Genomic DNA, 26989 nt, shown 5'->3' with positions numbered 1-26989 from the left:
ATCCTAATGCCCAATGTGATGGTATAAGGAGGTGAGGCCTTTGGGAGGTGCTTAGATCATAAGGAGGGTGAAGTCCTCATGAATGGGATTAGTGCCTTTATAAGAGGAGACCCCACAGAACTTTCTTGACCCTTCTGCCATGTGAGGCTACAAGGAGAAGTCTGCAGCCTGGAGGACAGCCTTCACCCAAATGTACTGGCAACCTGATCTCAGACTTCCAGCCTCCAGAACTGTGAGAAATACAGTTGTGTTGTTTAGAAGTCACCTACTCTGTGACATTTTGTTATAGCAGCCCGAACCCACTAAGACACTGGGCCTCAGTTGAGACTGTCAAATCGAGGTAGTAATACAAACCTCTTAAGAGGTTTATAGGGATCAAATGTGACAACATTTAAAGTGCTATGCACGGGCTTGAAAATTAGCAGAGGCTCAATAAATGCCATTTTCTTTCTTCCCCAATTTTCACATAATATCACACCTACTTTTACATGATATAATCTGTACCTAAAAGTGAAAAAAGTGTAAAAGCATTAGCAAATTTTGTATCCTTTGTTCCCTTTGATAAATATAAACATGCATGCCTTTAATTAGTTATTTGACATTTCTAATTTATTAAGAACCTTGACTAAAAACTTTGAGACAAAGCACTTCTTCATTTTAAAACTGCACCAACTTCCCTCTTGAGAATCACTTGGTTGAAAAAAAATCAGAGTTCTAGTTTGCAGTAGCTGACAAAGCACTAATTGCTTTTAATGATCTTTAGAATATACTTTAATTAATGGCTGTGGTAAAACCCTCCTTGTTGATTTTCCCCCGCTCAGAGAACCCCTCTGAGTGTTCCAGGAAAGCTCGGGGCCTTTTTGGAGCATCCTCACTCCTTCTCATATACCTGCCCAGGGACTTTCCTGGAAATTGTTTGTCTACATTAAAGAAAAAATGAGAAAGAAAACTGCTAATGAGTCTATTCTTTACCCTAAGTTGAATACTTGTTAGAGCAGGGAAACTTTTTCCCAGGTAAATGAAATACAAGGAAAGGTTACAACCACCATCAAGCATTAATTGTGTACTACAATTGCAACCCCAGGGCTTAATTGATCAATAATTCAAATATTTATTGACCATCAACCATATGTACAATGGAAAATTAAGAAAGATTTTATGTGTTAGGGGTTTGGGCTTTAGTCACCCCCACCTTGTCTCCTTAGGATCAGGCAGGCAGGTGGAAAGCCAGTAGCAGCTTTACTGTTAGCCAGGAAAACTAATAAGTAAGATGCCTCTTTAGCTTATTCCCCAAATCCAGCCACTTCTCAGGGTGTAACAGTCATGCGTCAGAGAGCACTCTGAATACATTCATTTCCTTCTTCTTGCTGATTTCTTTCACCTAATTAATCAACAAGTTCTACGGACTGTCCTTCAAAATGTCTCCATCACCTGTACCTTCCTCTCCGTTTCTGCTCTTCACTATCACTTCGGACCCTTATGATCTCTTTTTGTTTAATATTGATATTTTGATGATATTTTTATTGTGGTAAAATAAACATAACATAAAATTTACCATTTAATCCATTTTTAAGTGTATAGTTCGGTGGCATTAAGTACACTGACATTGCTCTGCAGCTATCACCATCATCCATCTCCAGAACTTTCTCATCTTCCACAACTGAAACTCTGTACCCGTTAAACACAGAAGTGTGCATTACTTCACAAGTTAATGTGTCATCCTTATGCAGGGACCATACCAATCTTCTCTGTATCATTCTAATTTTAGTATACATGCTGACAAAGCAAGCACCCCTTATAATCTCTTGCCTGATTATTTGACATAGTCTTCTAAACACCTCCACTCTGCTAGCATCTTGAATGCCCACACCTCCCGCCATCAGAACTGGAGCTCTGGGACAGAGCATCATTCCCTGGCTTAAAAACCCTCCAGTGCCTCCACTTTCCTATAAGACGGTATCCAGTCTCTCAAGCAGGGCATCCAGAGTCTCCCACAATCTGTCTCTGCTTTCTTCATCTCTATGATTATCATCCTGCCTCCCTCACTCCCCACTGTCTCTCAACACATTTTTTCCATGTGGGCAACAGGAGAAACCAACTAAACTAACCCCGATTCCATGCTTAGTATGTGGTTGACTTTGGGTGAATGTGAGATCCAAGGTCTTCCATTTCTCTGTGTCTGCTTTCCTTTCTTCCTGAAAATACATTTATTTTTTTTTTAGCCCATTCTCTATATATCACTTTGCTGTGAAACCTTTCTGAGCTGCCTCTGTTCCTCAGTGACAGTTAGCTCCCCCTTCCTTGGGGCTTCCATGCCGGTGTAACACTAGGCACGCTGAATTTTGTCTATGGCAGTTGTATCTTAAAGATCAAGCAGACCTAGAAATAGCCCATTCTCAGAAACAGAGCTGAGGAATAGCACTTCCATTCTTTTGGGTCAACTTCTTCCATGTCTTTTCTTTATCTCCACTCCCTCAGCGGTTGTAGCTTTTCTTCAAGTTTCTTAGAAATCTGAAAACCTAAGGGTCACTAAGATTGAGTAAAATACCTCTTCCCTGCAACTGGCTGGTTTATTTCTTGATTTTATGGAAGACAGTCCAGACACAGACCCGTTTTCCTTCATTACCTTCATGAAGGCAGCTCCTGGCGGTGGGAGAGTGCGGGAGTCTAAGCCAGAGGAAGACCTTTCAAGTGGCATTAAGTACTTAAGAGGATGCCTGAGGCCAGTTCCTGAGTCTTGCTTCTGGATTGTGTATGAGGAGTGTCAGGAAACAGAACAAAAATTCTCTCTGTCCTCAAGACACATGGCGAGCATTCCACTCAGACCAAAAGTGCCCCTTTCACAAACGCTGCAGGACTCAGCACAGGCCTGGGGACTTGAAGGAGGCCCATCGCAGTCTTGGAGCCACAGGCTCCGTCTCTGCCTGCATCTTTGCCTCATTTTGGGGCCTGAGGATGATGTCCAGTTGTGCTCTGAAGTTCTCATTAGAGGCCAAGCATAGGGAGGGGGTGTAGGGGGAGCTGATGCTTCACTTAGCACGGTCCTTTTTACTCTTCTCCTAGCAGGGGCTTAAGGATGCTCCCTGACCAAAAACGTCTCTCCCCTTTATTAGTTAATTTCACTAATACTAATGCTATGAAGATAAAATATAGGGAGATACAAGAGTATATAATAGAAGACTTGTTCTGGGGGTCATGGAAGCCTTCCCAGAGGAGGTGAAGTTTCAGCGAAGATCTGAAGGATAAAATTGATTTTTTAAATGCAAAAGAGGACGGTCATTCAGGCAGAGGGAACAGCATGTGCAAAGTTGCTGAAACAGGAGGGATCGTGTGCATTTGAAGAACTTAGAGAAGGCCAGCATGGCTGAAGCATGGTGAGTAAGGCAGCTTGTGTGCCTTAAGATAAGCATGGAGAGTGAGGCAAGAACCAAATCACACATGGCCTTTAGTGCAGGGTTAGAGGTCTTGGACTTTATCCTGAAACAATGGAAATCCACTGAATGGCTCTAAACAGGAAAGTAAAATGATTGATTAACATGTTTTTTTAAAGATCAGACATTGTTCAGCATGTATAATTTGTTTCTATACATGTGTATATGCTGGTATATGAATTGAACAGTCCTGGAAGGGTATATAGCAGGGGTCCCCAACCGCCGGGCCGCGGACCGGTAGTGGTGCATGGCCTGTTAGGAGCCAGGCCACACAGTAGGAGGTGAGCGGCAGGTGAGGGAGTGAAGCTTCATCTGCCGCTCCCCATCACTCGCAATTCCGCCATCCCACCCCCCCACCGCCCCGTGGAAAAATTGCCTTCCACAAAACTGGTGCCTGGTGTTAAAAAGGTTGGGAACCGCTGGTATATAAGAAATTCTTAACAGTGCTACTTCTGAGGAGGGGGACAGGGCAGAAGTGGAAGGAAGATTTTTATTTTTCATTTCATACTCTTTTGTTGCTTCGAATGGGGAAATCTTTCCAAAAGCTCTTCAGAGAGCTCACATTTCATTGGCTAGAATTGGATGACATGGCCATTCCTGAACCATTCACATGCCGAGGGGAGGGGTTGCCATGAGTGGCTTAGAGTGGAATGGATATGGGAAATTCAAACACAAGCATCTACCATAACCTGGCAGGCTAGTGATAATGGCTTTTTCAAAAGACCTAACTCTTGTCTCCCCTCAGGTAAAAATATATAGGATGTCACTTCCTTGACTGATGCGATGGGTCATCCGACCTTGGCCTTGGACTTCATGTCATGGACAGTGCTGGCTAGGATCTTGGGCCCTTTTACCCACCATGGCCTTGTAGTCCATAGAACTGTACTGACCTCAGCTTGGGGCTTTCCCACAGTCTGTTCCCCTTTCCCCAAGCAAAATAAGATGGATTCTTTTTTCGTGTAACATAAATCAGTGCTCCATGACAAGCGTGCTTTCTTCCTCTTATTCCTTTGCAATTGTCGGCTCTGCATCTTTTAAGCCTCTGCCTTTGTCTCACAGAGTAAAAATGATAGGAGAATGAGAAATCAATTAGGTAGCAAGAAAATAACCATAGCTAAAGTAAAGCAGTCACACCAGGGCTAAAAACCTTTCCCAGCAGCAGTTAGACAGTTGTGTCAAGTAAATTTTGAAACAACAGGAGTTGTGTTGACCCAGAAAGACAGTGTATTGCCTTTACTGTCAGTCACTGTGGTTTCAAGTCTTGGCAGCCTGATTTAATTAATGACAGAATCTTTATCCATACACAGCTCTCATGACAGTTTGCCACTGACAATACCACTCCTTCCTTCCTCTCTTTCCCTCCCTCTCTGCCTTTCTTCCTTCCTTCTTTCCTTTCACATATATTTATGGAGTATCTACCATATGCCAGAAACTGATCTAGGCACTAAATAACCAGAAATTTACATACTAGGGGTGTGTGTGTCTGTGTGTGTGTGTGTGAGAGAGAGAGAGAGAGAGAGAGAGAGAGATGGAGTGACATGACACTTCTGTCTGATTGATGAAGTTCATCAGTCAGGTCTGCATTGTTTATTTAATCAAACATTTATGAAGTGTCTGTCATGTGCTGGGTTTGGAGTCTAGAGATTAAGAGACAAGAGTCCATGTACTCAAGAAATGTAGCCACACTAGCAGGCAGTGACTCTCCCATGAAGCCTTAATGGCAACATGGACAAGCTGAGGCGGGATGCGGCCTAGGATTGGCAGGGGCAGCTCTGTGTGGGGTTTGGTATTTGAAATGAGACAGAAAGAATGTGAATCATTTTGCCAGAAGCAAGGCAGGGTGAGTCTGGAGGAGTGCTCACGCATAAGGAATGATGTGCACAAAAGCCCAGGGGTGAGAGGAGTGTGGGGTGTCCCGGAAACAAGAGGTGGCTTGTTCTGGCTGCAGTAGTGGGTGCAAGGAGAGTGTGTGAGCAGCTTCTCCAGGAATAGCCACGGAATCTGAAAAGGACCAGCGATCTGTCTTAGCAGATATTAAATGTATATAAAGCTACAGTAATGAAAACAATGTGGTGTTAGGGGCAGAAAAACCACTAATTTAGTTATTTGTGTGTTTTCTCCTTTTCTTAATTATGTCAATCACTACAAACTGGAAACAAAATGAAACCATATTCAAAGTGAAGAAACAAACGACAAACTAGGGAAATTTTTGCAATATATTAAAAAAGAAAAAGGTTATTGCATAAAGAATTCTCTAAAGATAGAGAATAGAGAACATAAAAACAGAATAAAGTGAAGGGAATAGAAAGCTCAGAAACAATAAGAGCGTTTATAATATAAATATGCATATGATAAAATTACCATTTCATACCGTAGAGAAAACATAAATCATTCAGTAAGTGATATTGGAACAAATGACCCAGCATTAAAAAAAAAAAAACAAAAACAAATTAAACTTAGATCTCTAATTCATATTACATAAAAATCAAATTAAACATCAAAATCGAATAAAAAGTATTTTAAGGTGATATTTTTAACATGCTCTCAACACTGAAATTATTTTCAAATAATTAAAATTATAAATCATTAAAAAGTTAAAGTATAGATAAGTTTGTGAAAGGGACAATTTCCTAAGAAAGAAAAGAAATGAAAAAATGTAAAGAAAATTGTGTGTCAATGTGAATACACTAAAATATAAAATGCTTATATATTACAGAAAAGCCATATACACTTCATTCATATTTTCACATGCATTTATATAAAGTTTTGCAAAGTGCTTTCCTATGATTCTTTTTTTAAATCGAGTCATTTGACTTTCTAATTTAGGTATTCATGATTTCTCTCCTTAATTATGTCAGTCTTATTAACTGAAAGCAAAATAAAATCACATTCAAAATGAAAAGGCAAACTAGGGACAAACTAGGGAAATATCCTAATCGTATAAAAACAGGAAAAGTTTTTATGTAAAAAATATCTCTAAAGACAGAGAATAGAGAAAATAAAATAAAATGGAGAAAAACGGGTAAAAGAATACGAATAGGTAATTTACTTAAAAAACAAAAATAATAACGAACATATAAAATGTGTTCAACCTCATCGGTGATGAATGAAATGTGAATTAAAACAATAGTATATATGTATTTTTGCCTATCAATTTGGTAAGAATATACATATATATATCTGTATATAAATGTATCACGCATGAGGGACAATAAAGCATGAGGCATGGTTAATAAAGAGCATGAACACCTTATCTGTGTTGTTTCTTTTGTCTACTCAGTCTTGGAATTAAGAATTTAACCTTATCTGAAAGAGTCACTAGCAACAGAATCAAGCTCAGGGTACCAAAATGTGATTAAGAAAAACAACAACAAAAAAAAAGAGTTGAGCTTTAGCTCTGAGAGAGGTGAAATTATAGCAACTTATCCCTCAACTAGCTGGCAAACAAATTCTTCACAAAACTCCATCTGGGCCTGGTCTTGGTTCAAGAAGTGGGGAGTTGCTATGCTGCATCCCCCAGAGAGAAGCTTTCTCTCCCGCAGAAGCCTGACCATGGAAGAGGAAGAGGGAAGATGATGACTGAGTAGGTAGGAAATGCTTCAGGGAAGCTCAAGGACAGACAGAGCAAGGTCACTCTGAATTTTCATGGTTCTACCCCAGCTGGAAGCAAGGAGCAGGGTTTACTGAGGCCTTTGTTTTGTCTGACAAGGGCTGAGTGATTTTGAAATCATCCCCTTTAATCATTAAATTAGACTTTGCATTTTCCAAAGACACTACAAAAATGCACAAGTTGGGCCATAGGCAAATTGGAGGAGAAGAAGAGGCAGCTCGAATTAATGGGGGAAATTTCAGACAGTGAAAGCCCCGCATGAGGGATCTGGCCAGACAGCACGTTGGGAGCCTGTGGTTCACGGCTGCATCCGCCCTGCTGAGCAGGGGTTTTGACTGATTTCAGGAGCTGATGGGAAATTAATCAGGAGAGAAGCTGGGACATTTGCTGCCACTGAAATCGATGTGTCAGTTGCCTGTGACGTCATGAGTCACTTCTTTCCAAATACTTTCTTACCGCTGCAACTGGCCTCTTTCCTCTTCCATGGGCTTCTTTTAATGTGGCTGTTACTTACCTTTGATTCATTGTCTAAATAACCTTCATCTTCCCTTCAGGCTTCCCCCCAGATTCAGCTTGGTGGAGAGGAGAGCAGTAAGTTGAAATACAATATAGGTGTTAACTTGTAGATTCAGCAGAGATGACTGGACAATATCCAATCTCAGTACGGCTGAGGGGCTAACAGTGGGAATCACTCTGCTCCTGTCCAGCTCAACCTCTGCTGCTGATGGAGAGCGAGTCATTTTGCTTCTTTTAGCCCTAAGTCTACTCGTAAAAAGTTTAGGGGCTGGACTATGTGGTGGATAACATTTTTCCAGCTTTAGTATCTTAAGGGACTAAAGATGAACAAAGAGTAAGAACAAGAGACTCCTATAATGTCAGAAAACACTTGAAGAATATGCCATCAATTAATCTAAGAAATGCATATTGAAACAATGAGATACTTTTTCAACCTCTGTGGTCAGCAAAGACTTAATAAAGAAATGACACCACCTTCCTCTGGGTCAGGGGAGGAAAAATGAGAGCTCTTGTTTGCTGTCGGCAGGAATACACATTTTTTAATAGGGCGGTTTATGCATATGCATCAAAAGTCTTAAAATGAGCATCATCTGTGATCTGGCAATTCCATTAGAATGAGTTCTGAGGAAATAGTCAGAGACTCATGAAAATTTTAAGTACAAAGATTTTTATCACAGCATTATTTATACTATTGAAACCCAAAGGCTGATCTTCCTTTGCCCAGGATGAATTACGTGACATTCGATAGCCGGCTTGGGGACACTCAGAAGGTGCAGGATGAGCAAGACCCATGTACATACTCATCATGCCAGGTATCTCCCTGCAATTCCTGATCCCATCCACCAGTGCAGAGCCACTCTTTCAGAGATGATCCTGCCATGTGACCAAGGGAGACCCTGCCTTGCCCAGGTGGTTGTGGTCTTCTTTGTTGAAAGACCATCTTTGGCCCACCATTGGCTGCAGGACAAAGGGAACATACTATGGCTTGGTTACTAAGGCCCTTCACAATTGAGTCTCACCCCATCCAGAAAGAGCTTATTGCCAACTTCTTTTCCATCGGCACTGCCTGCCTGTCCTTTCCTGTCACCATACGCACTCTGACCCCCTGTTACCAGGGAAACTGCTTTCTCTCCACCGTCCCCTTCTCCTATCTGAAGCCTTCCTTCCTTCAAAGGATGCTTCCAAGAAGTGTTCCCTGCCATTATTTGACCTCATCGCCTACATTGTCTAGCATATTTTTGTGTGTATTGCATTTTTTTGCTCAATTTTGTTTCAAGTTTGTCTGTCTTTTCGATTATAAGATCTCTGAAACTGGTACTATGTCTTATATTTGAAAGGTTGCATGATATAGGAGAAAGAACAGGATATGGAATCAGACAAACCTGGGGTTAAATCCTGCGTAACGTTGGGTAAGTTACTTAACCTCTCTAAGTTCGAGTTTTATCTTTTATAAGATGGGGATAATAGTTATTTCACAGAGTTGTAGTGTGGTTGATGAGATCAATGTTAACCACCTGGTACAATGCCTGCCCCACAGCACATACTCAGAAAATGTTAGTTCCCTCCTCTTTGTCCCACTTTGGAGGAGTTGAGCTTAGTACATAGCATCTTTAGATAAAACCTTGTCACCTAGCCCATTCCCCAAAGGACACTAGGAGCAATGAATGACCTGTAAGGGAGGAGAGCAGCAGTTGGTGAACCGGGAAAGCCCCTGTATGGGTCTGGCCTGCTGGCCTCTTAACCTGATGATTGTCAGGGGGATGAAGTACACCAGGAAGGCCACGATGGTTATGTATGGGGTCTGGTAGGAGTCGTCGGGTCACAGGGCCCAGCACTGCACTTCACCATTGGAGAGTTTCCTTTTCCCAAATATGATAAGGGTGGGAATGGAGAACAGGAAAGAGAGGCTCCAGGCAATCACGCTGAGGACCTTGGCCTGCTTTTCTACTCAGAAAAAAGAGAGGGATGCTTGGGCATCTGGAAACATCCTTTGGGAGCACACTTGGCATCTAGTGTGGAAAAATATCATGGTGGAAGAGGGATTCTGGAACTCTCAGAGCCTCAGTTTCCTCATGCATAAAAGGGGGATAATAGGACCAGCATCTAAGGCTGATGCAGGGATTAAAAAGAGTATGCTTACACAGAAACTAGAACACTGCCTGGTATAAGGTCAGTGTTCCCCAGTTTCTCCTCTTTTGCTTCCCCGATTTACCTGCTTGATTGAGATGTTGATGCACCCATTTCTAAAGTACTGTGGAGCTCAGTTTGTACCACATACATTTGATAGGTTGCTGTGCGAATGCTTGTCTCTTGTACCTTGCCCATCCTCAAAGGCAGGGATGGGACTTTGGTCTGTCTGTCATCCTTCTCTTGTACCTAGCACTGTGAAGCACTGTGACAGTGTTTGAAAGCTGTTTGCCAAATGTTAAGTAGCCTTCTTTTATTTGAAGGAATAAGGGAGGAATTGTAAGGCAGAGAAAGAACACTGGACTTGGTTCTGGAGAGCAGGGTTCATTCAAACCTAGCCCCGAAGTCTGGTAGATATGACCCTACACACTAGATTTGGGCTCTTTCAGATGTGATATTTTGACCTTGGGCAAATCACTCAAGTCTCAGCCTGAGTTCTTCTCTAAAGTGGGATTAAAAAAAAAATACACACTCTGCTCACCTAATCAAGTCATGATGGGGCTACAGAGAGACAATTAATATACATGAGAGTGCTTTTTGAAAAGAGTTGTTTTGATGTGATGCTTTCTGTTAAGCTGTTGTTGAAGGTCTTCATCTTCATCCCCATTGTAGCTGTGCTGTCTGTGCTGACTGGCCCTGGCAGCCCTTCTTCATCCAGGGACAGGAGACCTCCCTCCACCTTCCAACTTTCAAATTGGAAAGCAGGTGCATGTTTCTGGGTGGGGAGGGAAATGTAGAGTCTGGTGGTATCGTAGAGAGGTGTGTAGGGTGTGGTCAAGGAGCTATAAGAAGTGAGAACAATTCTAGAATAAACTAGCGACTCTAGTAGAATCTTGAATCCCAAATACTTGGGAGAATAATATCTGGGCTTCTGTTCTTGCTGAATTGTCACTCTGAAAAGAGTTATTAGAAAGATTTAGAAAACAGATATTACTGGCACACTGAACAAGCAGGAACCTTGGGGTGGAATTATAATACAGTCTTTTTAGGTCTTTCTGTCGTCCCCGTACATGGATCCAGTGATCCAGTGGAGTGGGAGCTCTTATGCTCCTGTTTGAAAACTCAGCCCCTTGATGTCAGTGATAATTAGGTAGTTAAAAAGCCCCTGCAGTCACCTTACGTGGTAAGCAGTGCTTCAATGTAGTAATGAACTTAAAAATTAATAAGTAGATGGGCTTCCCTGGTGGCGTGGTGGTTGAGAGTCCACCTGCCGATGCAGCGGGCGCGGGTTCGTGCCCCGGTCCGGGAAGATCCTACATGCTGCGGAGTGGCTGGGCCCGTGAGCCATGGCCGCTGTGTCTGAGTGTCCAGAGCCTGTGCTCTGCAACGGGAGAGGCCACAACGGTAAGAGGCCCACGTACCGCAAAAAATAAATAAATAAAATAAAATAAATAAAAAACACGGACAAAATAAAATTTTTCCATGGTTAGACTAAACTCCAGTTTTTCAAAGTATTAAGTATTTAAATTGTTTCCAATTATTTTGTATTATAAATAATTCATATGCATCTCTTTGCACTGCTCTGGTTATTTCCTTAGGATGAACTCTTAGAAACTGAAGATTGGGGCAAATATAGCTAAGTTTCCCCCAAAGTGTCTACAATTTATGGCTCCCACTGGAAGTGTACAGAAGTGTCCTTTTCCTTATTGTTGCCCAACACTGAGGATTCTTCCTCTTACTCTAGTTATCTTGTTGGTAAGATTTCCTATCCAAATATTTAATCTTGCAGTTCTTCAATTAGCAGAAACAATAAGGGAAATAAAAATAGTTTTTACTAAATAAAAAATTTTAAATTATTTATAAATAGTAAACATTGTAAACATACTTAAAAAGCAAAATGAGGGCTTCCCTGGTGGCGCAGTGGTTGAGAAGAGTCCGCCTGCCGATGCAGGGGACACGGGTTTGTGCCCCAGTCCGGGAATATCCCACATGCCGCGGAGCGGCTAGGCCCGTGAAGCCATGGCCGCTGGTCCTGCGCGTCCGGAGCCTGTGCTCGCAACGGGAGAGGCCACAACAGTGAGAGGCCCGCGTACCTCAAAAAAAAAAAAAAATGACAAATAGGAAATATTTATATATGACAAGCAAAGGGCTAATATTCTTCTTATAAAGAACTCTGGCAAAGAAATAAGATCACACCAATTGAAAAAGTGAGCAAAGGACATGAAAAAATTTTGAGAAATTTTTAAGAAGCAAAGCGACAAGTAAATGAACGATATATACAAATGATCTTTTTGACTACTAAAGAACTGCAAGACTTCTTTCCTAGAAAGATATTTTCCTCACCAAAATGATGAACGTTTTACCCATACCCATACCCTCTTATGTTTAAAATTTTTGCTTTTTCAATCCAATTGGAATTTACTTTGTAATTAACTGTAACATGTAGTGATCTATTTTTTTTAAATGGCTAGACAGCTATTCTAACACGATACACTGGCAAATTCATTCTTTTCTAACTGATTTGGTATTCTATATGCTTTAGATAGGTTTTAGTATCATATTGTTATAATTATCAAAGTTTTATATTATATTTTCATACCTGGCACTATATATCTCTCTTCATTATGGGTTGATGTTTTTCTAATTATTCTCACAGTTACTTTTACTAAAGAGCTTTAAAACTGACAACTCCTCTGGAGTTGCTGGCTAAGGAAATAACCACTTTAGTAAAAAGCAATAAAACATCAGTGAAAATGTGCCCCCCCCCCATTTCTGCTCTCCTTCCCTTGGTTTTGTTACCATTGCCATGTGCTTGCTCAGCCACAGGAGAGTTCCTCCTGGCTTCCACTGGCTCCATTTTCTGTGCTGCTCTATGGGGAATCGCTTTCTCCCGCCTTCTCTCAGCTCCGTCACATAAACCCCCAACCCTGCCCCTCAACGTGCTGGAGCAGCAAGATGACTCTAGCCCAGGGTTCCCTGGACCTTCTTACACCCTGTTCCACCAACTACCACATCCTATAACCGTCCAGGCCTTTTCAACTTCCTGCAAGGCCATGCAGCTTTCCTAAGGGGCTTGGCATCCTTGTTAATATTTAATCTGCTCCTTGTGTGCTGGGAATTCCTTGAAGTTTCTGGTCTTTGGATGGTGTCTTTCCTTGGCTCCCATCCCAGCTGCAGGTCTCCTCCTATTTGTAGGCTTCTTCCATGACTTCAGTTGGGATTGGGCAGAGGAAGGGAAAACGGCTAATTTCTGCTTCCAAGCTTGCATCTTTCCCTGAAGCTATTAGAGATGATTATTTTCCAAGTGCCCTAACTGAAGCGTCTGTTAATTTCATAGTGAGGAAGTAAATTGCTTTACATCTTTTAAAGAACACGATAATATTCATTCCTGCCTTTCCTGTAATTTAGGACATGATTTATAATATTGCACAGTATCTCCCAGAACCACTCATATTTCCCATAAGCTAAACAGTTGATTAATTTTTATCTAATGAATACGGTGGTGAGACATGTAACTGACCATGTTTCCCTCTTGACTGTGGATCCCAAAGCCTCGACCTCCAGCAAGTGTCCTGGGACACCCCTCACATGTTTTCTTATACTTAAGTTCACTTTACTCCTATTTCTTTCGCCTTGAAATACCCTGGTGTGGGTGTCTTTTTGTACACCAGATGCAATCCTTCCCAGAGCCTGCAGGACGTAAATAAGTGGTTGGCTGAGTAAGAGTATCACACTTTTGCATACATATATCATAAAATGTCTCTCCCATTTACCCTCGTGCCCTCCCCTGCAATGCTTCTCTGCCGGAGAAGATGCTAGAGCATGACACTGTCTGGAAAGCTTGGTGCTAATTGCACATCTTCCTACACTCACACCTACAGAAAGCCTGAGAAACAGGTATAAATTCAATCTTAAAATTACTTTCAGTTGCACACAACACACTGATATGTTTCTGGTATAAAAATTCCCTAAAGGCATGTAAGTCCCTGTGTTCTCTATGGAGAGTCCAGCTCCTATCCCCAGACGTGAGGACTAGTTGGTGTACATTTTTGCAGGCAGTTGTTTATTATTCTGAGACCTCACTTTTTCTTGCATTCTCTCACACTCTTCTCTCTCTGTCTGTACACAATATCTAGCATTGTTTTGAGTTTTTCTTTACAATAATGTTATCATACAGTATGCATACTGCATGTATGTTTTTTTTATTACTCAATATATGATGTAGATATTTTCATGTCAATGCACATTATTCTCCATGGTTCTACCACCTCCTCACTGAGAGACAGTAATCAAGGACAACTAAACTGAACCCAGACCATCTGGGTTCAAATCCTGCCTCTGCACCTACTAGCTGTGTGACCTTGGGCAAACTACTTTAACTCTTTGAATTGTAATTGCCCAGATTAAGATGCAAATAATAATAGAATTGACATCACAGAGCTGTTGTGAGGATTAAAGTATTTAACATATGTAAAGAACTTAGAATCATGAATAGCACATAGTATGCAATCAATGAACCTAATCTACTGAAACTTCTACATAGGGTGCTAGCCTTTCCTCCATTGAGGGACACCAAGGTCAGCATTGAATTCCTGCTATTCTAAGCATGCTGCAACATACAACACATGCGTGTGCATGCACACATGTGAGTGTTTGTCCAGAGAAGATACCAAGAAGTAGAATTTCTATGTCAAAAGGCTGCACATTTTATATTTGATTAGATATTATTAAGTTGCCATTCAAAGTATCTGTGTCAGTACTGCCTGATGTATTTAATCTGATGACATTAATTCTACTTATTCTAAAGTTCTGCTTGCTCTATTAATTTTGCTTCCTTAGCTGTAAATTCTGCAGAATGGTATTTTAAACGTATTATCTATTTTCCACAGTTTGGCTTTTGTCACATTTTCTGTGATATTTGATTGCACCTCATTTTTGTAGGCAAGATTTCCTATTAGGTTCTTCATTTTACCGTTTTCACACCGTGCTTGGGAAAGTGTAGTATGTTGGCTTCTTATTTGCTTTTGGAGGTCAAAGAGGTAAGTGGGCTCTGCCTGTGGGCGGAGGAATGGACAATTAGTCCTGTGACTAGGTACCCACCATCCCTCCAAGCTGCTTCCCAGGGCCCCACTCTGTTTCTCCAAATCCAATATCTCCACTACTTGGAAGCAGAGACCTCCATCCCTCCTGCACGCCTGGAAAGGGGAAGGGCAGTGGGAAGGGAGATGTGCTGTGATTAAATGTCCTCATTGTACTCCAGGAATCATCCTGCCAGTTTCCTTGATTCCTTCTTGCTCTGGAAATTTACACGATCTATTTAGGAAGACTTCTGCCATATTGCTGCATCATCATCTGTGTGTATTGTGGGTTGTGTGGTTTCAGCCTTCCCTCTGACCCATCTGCTTCCTTCTTTCAGGGATTCTTTGCTATCTCTGGATCAAAGAGGGTTTTCCTTGTTTCTATTATAATTATAAATTAAGACATCTTTCCAATTATTTCCATGGTTTTAGGGTAAGGAGAGCAAGGTGCTTGTTTCTGGAAAGTAAGCAAGTAGAAGTGGGAGTGTTCATTAGTTTGGATAGGTATGCGTGTTGACACTGCTCTTAAAAAAAAAACAAACAAACCTGGCAGTGTCAGCGTCAAGGTAAATGGTCACAAAGTAGGCCCAGCAAAGCACCTTTACTAATGTCTCTTGGCCATCCATAGAAGCCATCAGCATTTTCCCAGGCACCCAAACTTTCTTTTCTACATCTTTTTGGACAATCAGACTCATGAAGTTGGGGAGGAAGTGGAAGAGAAGAAAGGGGGAGGAAAAGACCATTACTAAGAGGCTAATATTAGTGAAAACCCTCACCCAAGGATCGTATTTGTTTGAGCCAGCTCACCTCCTTGCAGGAACTTCATGGGGTAGACGATGGCATGGTACCTGTCTATGCTGAGGGACACCAGGACATAGGTAGAGGCATAGAGCAGCACAACCTGAAGACAGAAATGAGAGGTGAGTGGCCTCACAGAGGTGAGGAAATGCACATCATGGAAAGAAGAGCATTTTGTGCTATTTAGAAACCTTGGCACTGAACCAAGGGATGGATGACGTTTGGAGTACGGACAGGAATGACTGACTCCCATGTCAGGAAGATTGCTGTTCATGGTGCTGGGATTTGCACTGCTGGCTGTGACAAGTGAGAGTGCTTCCAGCTCTCGCTTGTTCACGCATTCACTTGGCTTTTCGGAGACGCTGCATTTCTCCAAGGATCAGCTCCTCTTGACATTTGCATGGTACATGTGTTTGTAATTGACTTTTAAAGCTAAACTAATTTTCTCTGCCACAATTGACATTCCAGAATAATTAGAAACAAACATTCATTTGCCTTTTATCAATGTGAGTTGTTGAGAGATGATAGAAGGGATCTGGCTTCAGGGAGGCATGTGCTGTTTTGAATCATTTATCACCATCTGTGCTGACACTCTCAGAGCTCCCCTTCCTCATCCACTTCTGCAGCAGAGCTGTTCACTAGGGTCAGCCCTTGGGTCCCCTCTTCTTCCTTCCCACCCTCTCTTTTATTAAGCTTACCCATGCCCTTTAGTGATATTTGCATACTTTGCAGAGAAGGAAATTGCGATATAAGAAGTTAATCTCTCTTCTGTGAAGAGCATAGTCAAAAGGTAATTAAATGAAATACCCCTGAAAGGATGATCAGGGTGGGAATTTTTCAAATAACTTTGAGCCTCATTTCTACCAGGAGTCTAGCCATATCACTGCTTTGTAATCTTTGGGTCAAATTCAGAGTGGTAGAAAAGTAACTCGAAGAGTGAAATCTAAGGGTGAGTGTCTGAATTTCTTCTAAGATGAAATAGAAATAACATGACTTTGGTAGTAACCTTTGTCTGAATTTGTATCTTTTTGTTCATTCCCTGGCTCAGACAAACAACGATCAACTACATCGTTGTTCTTTATTATTTTTATCTCTGTAACACTACCACAAATGCATCCCAGCATCAGTGTTGTAGAAGGTGCCATAGGGAGGGCGTTCTGAAGAGTGATCAGAGATTGAAGGCTCCCCTGAGGGATATAAGAAGAAGTTCTGGTCTTGCTAAAAAGGTGATGAACGGTCAGAGAGATAAATGATGGCCAAATTTTACAACAAAAATAAGATGACTGTCTCCTTAGAGAAAACTGGGATTTTTATGTGGGATCCATGAATTCAGAATTGTTAAGGCTGGCCACACTCAGTTGAAGAGATGGCATCAGAGAAGGATGGGAAGGAGAGCTCCCAAGGGCAGAACCCCATCGGGTAGAATGTTGTGATGAGACGGTCATAAGAATGGCGGCATCCGCGGCTGTGTTGAGTGAGATGGCTCACACAAGCTCAGAATCTGAAGCAGGAGGAAAGGTCACAGTAGAGTGCCCAGAGGAGCAGGCAAAGTCAATAAAAAGAGATCTACTTTGAGACACAGGCAAAAAGAGTATTTAACTTCAGGAGCCTTCAAACATCTAGGCAGGGTGGGAGGGAGATGCAAGAGGGAGGGGATATGGGGATATATGTATATGTATAACTGATTCACTTTGTTATATAGCAGCAACTGACACAACAATGTAAAGCAATTATACCTCAATAAAGATGTTAAAAAAAAAATAGAGTGATGACCAAACGTATACTGAGCAACTGAAAACTAAAAGAAGGCATTCATTACAGTACTACTGTTAGACAAATTAAATTCAAAGCAATTAACACTACATGGAATAAAAGGATTATTTATAGTGATAATAGATACAAGACACAATGGCAGTAGAATATTAATAAACCTAAATGTAACAAGTAACATAACACTAAATGTATAACTAAGATGTTCAAAGTTCTACAGAGGAAAAAAACACAATAATACATAGGTAGAAATAATTAAACAAACTGTAAGAATAATACACATTATTGTAAAATATCTAGGCAATATTTCAAAAATTAGTCATAAACTAAACTACCGAGAAGAAAAACCCTCAATAGATTCCAAAAAGTGGAATTTATACAATTCACATATCTAAAACAACAAGCAGTAAAAGCTGAAATTAGTACCTTCTTTTTTTTAAAATACCACTTGGAAATGTAAACACCCTTATAATTAACTTGAGTCAAGAAGGAAATTAAAGTATAATTATAGTCAATTCATAAATGTCAACAATGAAAATTCTACACGTCAACAACATATGGGATACCATTTGTAGAACAGATGGCAGCTTGAGGACATATGTCTAAATTCTCACTACCCCACCCTCAATTCTGACAAAAATGACCTAGGAAATATGAAACCAAAAAAACAAAAAAATTCTTGCAGAAAAGTGAGACTTAAATGCAGAAAACTTAAAAATTTTTATTTAGAAAAATGCCAGATTGGATTCATTTAAAGTAGAATCTCTGAACCGACTTTTAAAAAAAGTCAATATACTTTATTTTTTAGAACAATTTTACTTTTACAGAAAAAATTGAGCAGATAAGACAGAGAGTTTCCATATTAGCCCCCCTTCCCCACACTTTCTCCTCTTATTAACATCTTACATTAGTGTGGTCAATTTTTTAAAATTGATGATCCAATATTGATACATTACTATTAACTAAAGTCCAAGGTTTATATTGAGATTTGCTCTTTGTGTTGTACAGAACCATGGGTTTTGACAAATGCATAATGTCATTGATCCATTATTACAGTATCATGCAGAAGAGTTTCACTGTCCTAAAAATCCCTTGTGCTTTATCTATTCAATCCCTCCAAATCCCTGGCAACCACTGATCTTTTTTTTTTTTTGCGTCACGCGGGCCTCTCAATGTTGTGGCCTCTCCCGTTGCGGAGCACAGGCTCCGGACGCGCAGGCTCAGCGGCCATGGCTCACGGGCCCAGCCGCTCCGCGGCATGTGGGATCTTCCCGGACCGGGGCACGAACCCGTGTCCCCTGCATCGGCAGGCGGACTCTCAACCACTGCGCCACCAGGGAAGCTCACCACTGATCTTTTTACTGTCTCCATGGTTTTTCCTTTTCCAATGTCATGTAGTTATAATCATACAAAAGTAGCCTTTTTAGACTGGCTTCTTTCACCTAGCAATGTGTGTTTAAGATTCCTCCATGACTTTTCATGGCTTGATAGCTCATTTTGGCTTATTTATCCATTCAGCTTTTGAGGGGTATCTTACTTTTAGATTCTAGCAATTATGAATAAAACTGCTATAAACATTCTTGTGCAGGCTTTCGTGTGGATATAAGTTGTCAACTCAATTAGGTAAATACCTAGGAGCACAATTGCTAGATCGTATGGTAAGAGTATGTTAAATTTTATAAGAAACTATGAAACTGTCTTCTAAAGTGTACCATTTTGCATTCCCACAAGAAATGAATGAGACCTCCTGTAGCTACACATTCTCAGTACCATTTCATATCTTCAATTAAAAAAATTTTTTTTAGCCATTCTAATAGGTGTGTAGTGGTATCTCATTGTTGTTTTTCTTTGTAATTCCCTAATGCCATGTGATGTTGAACTTCTTTTCATATGCTTGTTTGTTATCTGTGTATGTTCTTTGGTGAAGTGTCTGTTCAGTTCTTTTGCCCATTTTGAAGAGGGTTGTTTGTTTTCTTATTGTTGAGTTTTAGGATTTTGTTGTATATTTTGGATATAAATTCTTTATCAAATGTATGTTTTGCATATTTTTCCCATCTGTGCCTTGTTTCTCCAGTCTCTTGACAGTGTCTTTTGCAGAGAATAAATTTTAAATTTTCATAAAACCCCAACTTTCAATTTTTTCTTTTATGGATTGTGCTTTTGATGTCGTATCTAAAAAAATCATTGAAAGACCCAAAGTCCCCTAGATTTTCTCCTATGTTATTTTCTAGTAGTTTTTTAGTACTGCATATTTCATTCCAGTCTGTGATCCATATTTAGTGAGTTTTTGTGAAATGTGTAAAGTTGGTTGGATTCTTATTTATTTATTTTTGCAAGTGGATGTCCAATGACTCCAGCAGCATTTCTTAAACAGGCTATCCTTTCTCCATTGAATTGTCTTTGCTCCTTTGTCAAAGATCAGTTAGACTTTTTGTGTGTATCTGTTTCTGGGCCATCTATTCTGTTCTGTTGATCTGTTTGTTGATTCTTTTCCAATATCATGCTGTCTTGATTTCTGTAGCTTTATAGTAATTCTTGAAATCAGATAGTGTCAATCTTCCAACCATGTTCTTCTTTTTCAATATTGTGTCTGCTATTCTGTGTCTTTTGCCTTAAACTTCAGCATTTGTCCATATCTATAAAATAACTTGGTGGTATTTTGATTGGGATTGCATTGAATTTATAAATCACATTGGGAAGAATTAACATCTTAACAATAGTGAGCCTTCCTATCTATGAACATGGAATATCTATACATTTTAAGATATTGTTTGATTTTTTTTAAACAGAGTTTTCCCAGTTTTCTTCATATTGATCTTGCATATATTTTGTTAGATTTATACCTAAATATTTCATATATCTGGTGCTAACATAAATGGTACTGTGTTTTTAACTTTAACTTCAAATTGTTTATTGCTGGTATATGAAAAAACAACTGGCTTCTGTATATTAACCTTGTATTCTGCAACCTTGCTATTTTTTACTTAATTGTCTACATAGACAAACTTGTCATCTGTGAACAAAGATGTTTTTATTTCATCTTTCCCAATCTATGTACCTTTTATTTCTTTTTCTAGTTCTTTTGAATTAGTTGGAACTTCCAGTATGATCCTGGATAAGAGTGTTGAGAGGAGACATCCTTGCCTTGTTTCCAATCTTAAGAGGAAAGCTTCTAGTTTCTCACCATTAAGTATGAGGTTAGTTGTAGGTTTTTTGTAAATGTTTGTTATCAAGTTGAGGAAGCTTTTCTCTATGCACAGTTTTCTGAGAGTTTTTACCATGAGTGGGTATTGGATTTTGTCAAATGCTTTTCCTGTATCTATTGATATGATCATATAATCTTTTCTTACCTTTTGTTGTTATGAATTACATCAATTGAATTTTGAATGTTGAACTGGCCTTGCATACCTGGAATAAACCCCACTTGGTCATAGTGTATGAGGAAATAATGAGAAGTCTGCAGTCTGCAAGGCGGCCCTCACCTGACCATGCTGGCACACTGATCTTGGATTTCCAGCTGCCAGAACTGTGAGAGAGAAATGTTTATTTTTTATAAGCCACCTACTCTGTGGTATTTTTGTTATAGCAGCCTGAATGGACTAAGACAGCCATAATATGTCAAAAGGAATAGTAACCCAGAAATTTTACCTAATGCTTGAAATATGAATGTTTATGTTCTTATTGTTTCTTATTTGTATTTTCTTTATATAGGTATTATTTTTAACAACCAAAAAAAAAAAAAAACCATGGAAAAAATCTTAGAAATTTTGCTTCTCCTTTCAACTAGGAAGAAGTGAGCAGTTTGTTGCATCAGAGTGCAGGGTTTTATATTATCTTCCTTATGAAGAATCCAAGAGCTAATTTTGATGTCAGTTTGTCTCATCACATTTGGAAGGTGCTACATACCTGCAAATAGCGGACTACTTGGCAAACCAGATCAGGTGCCATGAAGTCTCCAGTGAATCTCCCAATGATATCTGTCAAGATGTTAACCAGTCCTGTGAAAGAGTCTAACAAAAACACACAAGTGGTTGATTTCAGCCTCTTTCAAATTTGCAGCTATGCTACAGTAGAAATGAATTCCTGGGGAGATTTTTTTTTTTTTCTTTTTTTCTGATTTGTTAGGTGGCCATTAAGGGAATGTAAGACAAGGCAGGAGTTACTTGACCTTATTACTAGAGCCTCTCGCCACTCAGATGTAGCTACTTAGGAAGGAGTTTTGAAGTGACTAAAGAGGAATTATATTAATCACAGAGTTGACCTTTTAAGTCAGAGGAGAGGAGTTTTAAAGGTGTTTAGACCTGTACTAAAACAAGGACTGTGTGAGGATCAATAAAGTGCAAAACTAAGAAAAGGAAAATATTTATTCTCATGAAGACCCTCAAAATTTCCCTTTCTGCACCCATCATTTTACAACTTGGACCTCTCGTTACCTCCCTACATCCAGGTATGGCCCCCTTCCCCAGGTTCCTCTGCTTTCTTCTTCTTTCCCCTTTCAAATCCACCTTTGGAAAAAGTCAAGTGCATGATTTATCAATTTCATTGACTTAGTTGGTTAAACTACAGAGGAATTGAGACCAAGATATGAGACCAAGGTTAGAGATTTTGTGCTCATTTCTAAAGTTACAGACTATATAAGTTGTACAGAAGCTATGGTAAAATATGCTATATGTCTAGAAGTTCCTTCTCCCCCCATCCCCATGACAAATATCTTTAATTGATTATGTGATCCAGAATCTTTCTCAAAACAGTGCTTCAGGGATTCTCTGCTGATTGATGAATAGGACTAGAACTTAAGACTGATTCACTGACTTAGGGTCACTTTCTTGGGAGATGAGTTATAACACTTTGTCCAGGACCTGAGAGGCAGGAGGGTAAATCTTCTCTTTCTGGATCTTCACCATTAATAGGGTGAAGTCTGAGCCCCTAGTTTAGCATCAAAGCCTTCCACGATCTGGTGTTGCCTGCCTCTTGTCAAGTCCCCAGCTGGCATTTTTATATTGAACACCAGTGTTCTGCCTGTCTCTTCCTTTTTGTTTCTCTATAAGTAACAACAATTAGAAGCATTGGCAAGCACACGGGAACTACCAGAAAATTGTCAGAAAAATTGGAGGAGAGAAATCTCACGGCAGTTCTGGATAGTCAGAGAAGTTCTAACTGAGAAGGTCAGATGAGAGCAGGGTCTTCAGAGTTGTGGGGTTGTGATTAGATCAAATAGGAATTTTACAGAGCTTTTCGTGGCAGATGTGGACTCATTGAATGAGTGGAATGGACATTGGAATTACTTGGATATGCTCTTTTGGTTTACTTATTCCTTAATTTAAAAATAGTGAGGAAAAACCCCCCAAGCTTATGTTTCTCTAGATCTAAGTGGTTATATGAACAATTATAATGCACTCCAGTAAAAAAAACTTTCCCCCTGGAGCTCAAGCTTAAATAAGCCCATCTCTGGGAGGAGACTATCAATAGACTGTGCCACTGCATTTGTTATTAAGCAAATGCTGCTCAATCTGATCGGTAAAAGCTATTTAGTTGCCTAAGTAATTGAGGACAATGCAAATAAGCCTTTCCTAAATGGTAATTAACAGGACCTTAGGAACAAAGTGTACACTTTAAAGGCTTAATCACTTCCATGTATTACTCTTGCTTTTTAAAATTTCTTCTGTGAACGATTCTAGGAAACGGTTACACTCAGAAAAGCCAAAACCAGCTCCCGGCAGGCTGTAGCGTTCCTTTGACAGGTTCTTGTGGGTTCCATGTCCGAGCCTGAATATGACTGGAGTGGGGAGAAGTCAAAATGAGATGACACCTGAGCTGAACCCTGAAGGGTCAGTAAGGATAGGTCAGGGGAAAAGGGAGGGAACGACATTGATTCTGGCACAGATGATAGCATGAACAAAGTTATGGAGGTGAGACAAAGTGAGATGAGAAATTAAATGGCTTGTGCATATGAAACAACAACAATTTGTTGAAGGATAAAATAGGTGCTTGAAAGTGGCGAGAAATGGGCGTGGAGAGACAAGAATCCAGGGATTTTAGGGTCTTATGTGCCAATTAAAGAAGCTTTTATTTTCTCATATACTGAGGGAACAATTAAATGTTTATGTACTCAGACATGTTTTAAATAGATTTCTTTAGTTACTGTAGTGGTTGTGGCAGGGAGGGAGGGGGAGATCAGTTTGGTAGTTCCAGTACTGGAATTACCATTTAGATTTGTTAGGGAACTGTGCAGAAATTCAAGAAAGAGATCATGACAATGAAAACACAATGACCCAAAACCTATGGGATACTGCAAAAGCAGTTCTAAGAGGGGAGTTTATAGCAATACAATCCTACCTTAAGAAACAAGAACCATCTCAAATAAACAACCTAACCTTACACCTAAAGCAGTTAGAGAAAGAACAAAAAAAAACCCCAAAGTTAGCAGAAGGAAAGATATCATAAAGATTGGATCAGAAATAAATGAAAAAGAAATGAAGGAAACTATAACAAAGATCAATAAAACTAAAAGCTGGTTCTTTGAGAAGATAAACAAAATTGATAAACCATTAGCCAGACTCATCAACAAAAAAAGGGAGAAGACGCAGATCAATAGAATTAGAAATGGAAAAGGAGAAGTAACAACTGACACTGCAGAAATACAAAGGATCATGAGAGATTACTACAAGCAACTATATGCCAATGAAATGGACAACCTGGAAGAAATGGACAAATTCTTAGAAATGCACAGCCTTCTGAGACTGAACCAGGAAGAAATAGAAAATATGAACAGACCAATCACAAACACTGAAATTGAGACTGTGATTAAAAATCTTCCAACAAACAAAAGCCCAGGACCAGATGGCTTCACAGGCAAATTCTATCAAACATTTAGAGAAGAGCTAACACCTATCCTTCTCAAACTCTTCCAAAACATAGCAGAGAAAGGACACTCCAAACTCAATCTACAAGGCCACCATCACCCTGATACCAAAACCAGACAAAGATGTCACAAAGAAAGAAACCTACAGACCAATATCACTGATGAACATAGATGCAAAATTCCTCAACAAAATACTGGGAAACAGAATCCAACAGCACATTAAAAGGATCATACACCATAATCAAGTGGGGTTTATCCCAGGAATGCAAGGATTCTTCAATATATGCAAATCAATCAATGTGATACACCATATTAACAAATTGAAGGAGAAAAACCATATGATCATCTCAACTGATGCAGAGAAACCTTCCAACAAAATTCAACACCCATTTATGATAAAAACCCTCCAGAAAGTAAGCATACAGGGAACTTACCTCAACATGGTAAAGGCCACATATGACAAACCCACAGCCAACATCATCCTCAATGGTGAAAAACTGAAACCATTTCCACTAAGATCAGGAAGAAGACAAGGTTTCCCACTCTCACCACTCTTATTCAACATAGTTTTGGAAGTTTTAGCCACAGCAATCAGAGAAGAAAAAGAAATAAAAGGAATCCAAATTGCAAAAGAAGAAGTAAAGCTGTCACTGTTTGCAGATGACATGATACTATACATAGAGAATCCTAAAGACGCTACCAGAAAACTAGTAGAGCTAATGAATGAATTTGGTAAAGTAGCAGGATACAAAATTAATTCACAGAAACCTCTTGCATTCCTATACACTAATGGTGAAAAATCTGAACGTGAAATCAAGAAAACACTCCCATTTACCATTGCAACAAAAAGAATGAAATATCTAGGAACAAACCTACCTAAGGAGGCAAAAGACTTGTATGCAGAAAATTATAAGACACTGATGAAAGAAATTAAAGATGATACAAATAGATGGAGAGATATACCATGTTCTTGGATTGGAAGAGTCAACATTGTGAAAATGACTATACTACCCAAAGCAGTCTACAGATTCATTGCAATCCCTATCAAACTACCACTGGCATTTTTCACAGAACTAGAAAAAAAATCTCACAATTTGTGTGGAAACACAAAAGACCCTGAATAGCCAAAGCAATCTTGAGAACGATAAACAGAGCTGGAGGAATCAGGCTCCCTGACTTCAGACTATTCTACAAAGCTACAGTAATCAAGACAGTATGGTACTGGCACAAAAACAGAAATATAGATCAATGGAACAGGATAGAAAGCCCAGAAATAAACCCACACACATATGGTCACCTTATCTTGATAAAGGAGGCAAGAATATACAGTGGAGAAAAGACAGATTCTTCAATAAGTGGTGCTGGGAAAACTGGACAGCTACATGTAAAAGAATGAAATTAGAACACTCCCTAACACCATACACAAAAATAAACTCAAAATGGATTAAAAACCTAAATGTAAGGCCAGACACTATTAAACTCTTAGAGGAAAACATAGGCAGAACACTCTATGACATAAATCACAGCAAGATCCTTTTTGACCCACCTCCTAGAGAAATGGAAATAAAAATAAACAAATGGGACCTAATGAAACTTCAAAGCTTTTGCACAGCAAAGGAAACCATAAACAAGACCAAAAGACAACCCTCAGAATGGGAGCAAATATTTGCAAATGAAGCAACTGACAAAGGATTAACTTCCAAAATTTACAAGCAGCTCATGCAGCTCAATATCAAAAAAACAAACAACGCAATCCAAAAATGGGCAGAAGACCTAAATAGACATTTCTCCAAAGAAGATGTACAGATTGCCAACAAACACATGAAAGAATGCTCAACATCATTAATCATTAGAGAAATGCAAATCAAAACTATGATGAGGTATCACCTCACACCGGTCAGAATGGCCATCATCAAGAAATCTACAAACAATAAACGTTGTAGAGAGTGTGGAGAAAAAGGAACCCTCTTGCACTGTTGGTGCACGTGTAAATTGATACAGCCACTATGGAGAACAGTATGGAGCTTCCTTAAAAAACAAAAAATAGAACTACCATATGACCCAGCAATTCCACTATTAGGCATATACCCTGAGAAAACCATAATTCACAAAGAGTCATGTACCGCAGTGTTCATTACAGCTTTATTTACAATAGCCAGGACATGGAAGCAACCTAAGTGTCCATCAACAGATGAATGGATAAAGAAGATGTGGCACATATATACAATGGAATATTACTCAGCCATAAAGAGAAATGAAATTGAGTTATTTGTAGTGAGGTGGATGGACCTAAAGTCTGTCACACAGAGTGAAGTAAGTCAGAAAGAGAAAAACAAATACCGTATGCTAACATATATATGGAATCTAAGAAAAAAAAAAAAAAAGGTCATGAAGAACCTAGGGGCCAGACAGGAATAAAGACGCAGACCTACTAGAGAATGGACTTGAGGATATGGAGAGGGGGAGGGGTAAGCTGGGACAAAGTGAGAGAGTGGCATGGTCATATATACATTACCAAATATAAAATAGATAGCTAGTGGGAAGCAACCACAGAGCACAGGGAGATCAGCTCTGTGCTTTGTGACCACCTAGAGAGGTGGGATTAGGGAGGATGGGAGTGAGGGTGACCCAAGAGGGAAGAGATATGGGGATATATGTATATGTATAACTGATTCACTTTGTTATAAAGCAGAAACTAACACACCATTGTAAAGCAATTATACTCCAATAAAGATGTTAAAAAAAAAAGAAAAATCACTGGTACCTAGTATATGTCAAATTGGAGTAAAAATATAGA

At 39.7% G+C, this 26989-nt stretch overlaps 1 protein-coding gene and 1 non-coding gene across 2 annotated transcripts in view; both read right to left on the bottom strand.

Moving 5' to 3' along the window:
- Positions 1-26989, bottom strand: part of NPSR1 (neuropeptide S receptor 1) — a 132179-nt gene that overhangs the window by 20449 nt on the left and 84741 nt on the right. The window contains 3 exon segments of the mRNA XM_065883563.1: positions 9300-9501; positions 15570-15663; positions 21237-21340. Coding sequence (XP_065739635.1) covers positions 9300-9501; positions 15570-15663; positions 21237-21340 — 400 coding nt within the window.
- LOC136128674 (U6 spliceosomal RNA) lies at positions 1686-1792 on the bottom strand. Its single transcript, XR_010656259.1, has one exon. It is a non-coding gene; the product is annotated as a U6 spliceosomal RNA (small nuclear RNA).

The sequence above is a fragment of the Phocoena phocoena genome, chromosome 9 (genome assembly GCF_963924675.1).
Source record: "Phocoena phocoena chromosome 9, mPhoPho1.1, whole genome shotgun sequence".
NCBI classification, from domain to species: domain Eukaryota; kingdom Metazoa; phylum Chordata; class Mammalia; order Artiodactyla; family Phocoenidae; genus Phocoena; species Phocoena phocoena.
Note: the sequence above shows the minus strand (reverse complement) of the source record. Positions and strands in the feature narration are given on the sequence as shown.